The following is a 3,666-nucleotide window of genomic DNA, read 5'->3' on the forward strand; positions in this document are numbered from 1 at the left end:
ATGATCCGGTGTTGCCATGAGCTGTGGTGTAGGTTGCACACGCAGCTCAGATCCTGCGTTGCTGTGGCTCTGGCGTAGTCCAGTGGCTACAGCTCTGATTCCACCCCTAACCTGGGAACCTCCATATGCCGCGGGGGCGACCCAAAGAAATAGCAAAAAGACCAAAAAAAAAAAAAGAATAACTCTATATAAAAGCCACTCATTTTTGTGTGTGAACACCTTTTAGAGGCCATAAAAACATAAGTTCACTTTTACTTCTAACAGCCTAGTGGAAATAGGCCTTTGTAATTTTGATCTCTCTCCTTTAAATTCATTTAAATAATTATCATAATTCATATTTTTCTATTGTCTTCCATCAGGTAGCAATAGTAAGAAAGCCCATGGATGGAGCAAATCATTCTGTGGTGTCAGAGTTTGTATTCCTGGGACTCACCAACTCCTGGGAAATACAACTTATCCTCTTTGTGTTCACCTCCACATTTTACGTGGCAAGCATGATGGGAAACTCCCTCATTTTGCTCACTGTGACTTCTGACCCTCACTTACACTCCCCCATGTACTTTCTGTTAGCCAACCTCTCCTTCATTGACCTAGGAGCTGCTTCTGTTGCTTCTCCCAAGATGGTTTATGACCTTTTCAGGAAACGTAAAGTCATCTCCTTCAGTGGCTGCATCACTCAAACCTTCTTCATCCATGTCATTGGTGGTGTGGAGGGAGTGGTGCTCCTCGCCATGGCCTTTGACAGATATGTTGCCATATGTAAACCTCTCCATTATCTGACCATCATGAGCCCAAGAATGTGTATCTCCTTTTTAGTGGCTGCCTGGATGACTGGCCTTATCCACTCCACGGTTCAACTGGCTTTTGTGGTAAACTTACCCTTCTGTGGGCCTAATGTGTTGGACAGCTTTTACTGTGACCTTCCTCGGCTCCTCAAACTTGCCTGCACAGACACTTACCAACTAGAGTCCATGGTCATGGCCAACAGTGGATTCATCTCTGTTGGCTTCTTCTTCATTGTGATCATTTCCTATATTGTCATCATTCTCACTGTACAGAAACACTCTTCAGCAGGTTCCTCCAAGGCTCTGTCCACACTGTCAGCTCACATCACTGTGGTAGTCTTGGCCTTTGGTCCTTTCATATTTTTCTATACATATCCATCCCCCTCCATATCCCTGGATAAGTTTCTGGCCATCTTTGATTCAGTTCTCACTCCTTTCTTGAATCCTGTCATTTATACATTCAAGAATCAAGAAATGAAGGTGGCAATGAAGAGAGTATGCAGACAGCTAGTGAGTTACAGAAAGATCTCTTAAGTGATGCCTATGTTGTGAAGAAACCTTGTTGATTAATGATGTTCATTACTGATTTTCAGACTTGGAAAGAAGATCTTGTTTGTCCCACCTTGACTTCATTTTTCACACTGATATCAAGTCTGTTTTTCCTTTCACTTAGGATGGAGAGATACCCACTTCTGAAAAAAGAGCAGTTACATACGATGTATTTATAATCAAAGATTATAGTATCATGAGCCTCATTCCTAAGGAAGAATATTTTATGAAATGATTGTTAGAAATGCATAGTAGGGCATACTTCTTTAAGGCTTCAGAACAGGGAGAACCTGTCTCTCTCTTTAGTGGGAGCCTGTCTCACATACAGGAATTCCTATCAGTACCTGACAGGAGGTTTCAGTGAAGATTGAACTGAGTGTTCCTGTTGTTATGCTGCATTCTGCCCATATTTTATCCCTCCTTTGGGTCTCTGCCAGGGCTGTGCAAGGAGGGCAGAATCTTTGAGAGTACATACACAGAATCTTTGAAAACATGTATGTGTGAGGTCACACATCCCCAGGTCAAACCCTGGAAGCTGTTCTTGGAATACAAAGAACTGGGAAACACCAGGATTTTTCTCTGTGATACACATGATGCTACTCAAACCCATCACATTTCCATTCCTCTTTTCTTCCTATGTCTTCATCTTCATTTTTCCTAAGCAAGTGGTCTCTGGGCTAGGAAAAACTTTCCCCTCTCCTTTTTCAGGCTGTCTTCCTTCTCTTTCTTCCCATCCCATTATTCCACTTTCTTTTCTCTCTTCCCTGCATTTGGTGCTCTGTCCGCTTCTACCTTCCCTCACTGTTGCCCCTGTTAAATTGTTCTGTTATAGTTTATAATATTGTAAAGTGCCTACTCAACATTTTCACATCTTGAAGAAAGTATCATTCTTCAGGAGTTCAGCTTTCTAGTGTGAGTGAAGAGAAAATACTAAAAGGCAAGGGTAAGATAACTTAGAGAAGTGGCTTTCATACCTTTGACAGTGATCCACAGTTAAGAATATAATTGACATTGTAGTGCATACAGTGCCCCATCCCCATCAAAGACTGGATCAATGTTTAACATAGCAATATTTATTCTTATGAATTTTTTTCCTTCTTTCTACTGAGAACTGTTTACAGCCCACTTTGTGAATTTGCTTACAGAATCTCTGATTACTCAGAAAATTACCTAAAAGATAGTTAAACATGCACTGCTTCTCATTAAAAGCAAAATAAATATATCAAGATCAACTTATGTCATTCTAACAGATAAATAGAAATTACTAGTCTTGCTTTAATGTAAGTTTTGATATTAAAACATTGCTAAATTTATTTAAATAAGCCCATCAAACCTTGACTGTCCAAATGTTGTCCAAATATTAATATTGCTTCAATTCAGACTGATTATTTGAAATTTATATGTGTGTGTATACACACATTTATGTCCAAAAAAAATAGAATTTACTTCCTAAAAACCATCTAATCTAAAGCTTTCTATGTCCATTCAGTTTTGTCTTTTATGATACTGTTTTAATTTCTGGAATAACATTTTTCTTAAGATAATGTACTCTTTTTCCCCTTAGTATATTTGATCATGTTCCTTCTAGTATAGTCTCTGTCACCCACATTCATTATTACTTAACCAACAGAACTAGCTTCTCTCCCACTCAGAATTCTTGAAGGAGAGTGATTGAGAAGTTCCTGTCATATGAAGTCATTTTAGTAAATCAGCAAAACTCATGAGCATACTAATATAATCCCCAACAGACACACTTTCTGTTCATACTGTCTTACAAACAGTAAATAGTATTCTTTTTTTTTTTTTTTTTGCCTTTTTGGATCAATCAACTTATTTTTTTTAATTTATTTATTTGATTTTCAACTGTACAGCATGGGGCCAAGATACACTTACATCCACCCTTTGTTCTGTTGCAATATAGGTATCTAGACATAGTTCTCAATTCTACTCAGCAGGATCTCATTGTAAATCCATTCCAAGCTGTGTCTGATAACCCCAAACTCCCGATCCCTCCCACTACCTCCCTCTCCCCGCTGGGTGGCCACAAGTCTATTCTCCAAGTCCATGATTTTCTTTTCTGAGGAGATGTTCATTTGTGCTGGATATTAGATTCCAGTTATAAGTGATATCATATGGTATTTGTCTTTGTCTTTCCGACTTATTTCTCTCAGGATGAGATTCTCTAGTTCCATCCATGTTGCTGCAAATGGCATTATGTCATTCTTTTTATGGCTGAGTAGTATTCCATTGTGTATATATACCACCTCTTCCTAATCCAATCCTCTGTCGATGGCTATTGTAAATAGTGCTGCAATGAACATGTGGGTGCATG

The 3,666-nt window shown here is 39.0% G+C and overlaps 1 protein-coding gene across 1 annotated transcript; it reads left to right on the forward strand.

The window, feature by feature from the left end:
* Positions 381 to 1,319, forward strand: LOC110261723 (olfactory receptor 4F3/4F16/4F29-like). The gene has a single exon (XM_021100017.1). The coding sequence runs from the start codon at positions 381 to 383 to the stop codon at positions 1,317 to 1,319; it is 939 nt and encodes a 312-aa protein (XP_020955676.1).

This window comes from Sus scrofa, chromosome 7, assembly GCF_000003025.6.
Source record: "Sus scrofa isolate TJ Tabasco breed Duroc chromosome 7, Sscrofa11.1, whole genome shotgun sequence".
NCBI classification, from domain to species: Eukaryota; Metazoa; Chordata; class Mammalia; order Artiodactyla; family Suidae; genus Sus; species Sus scrofa.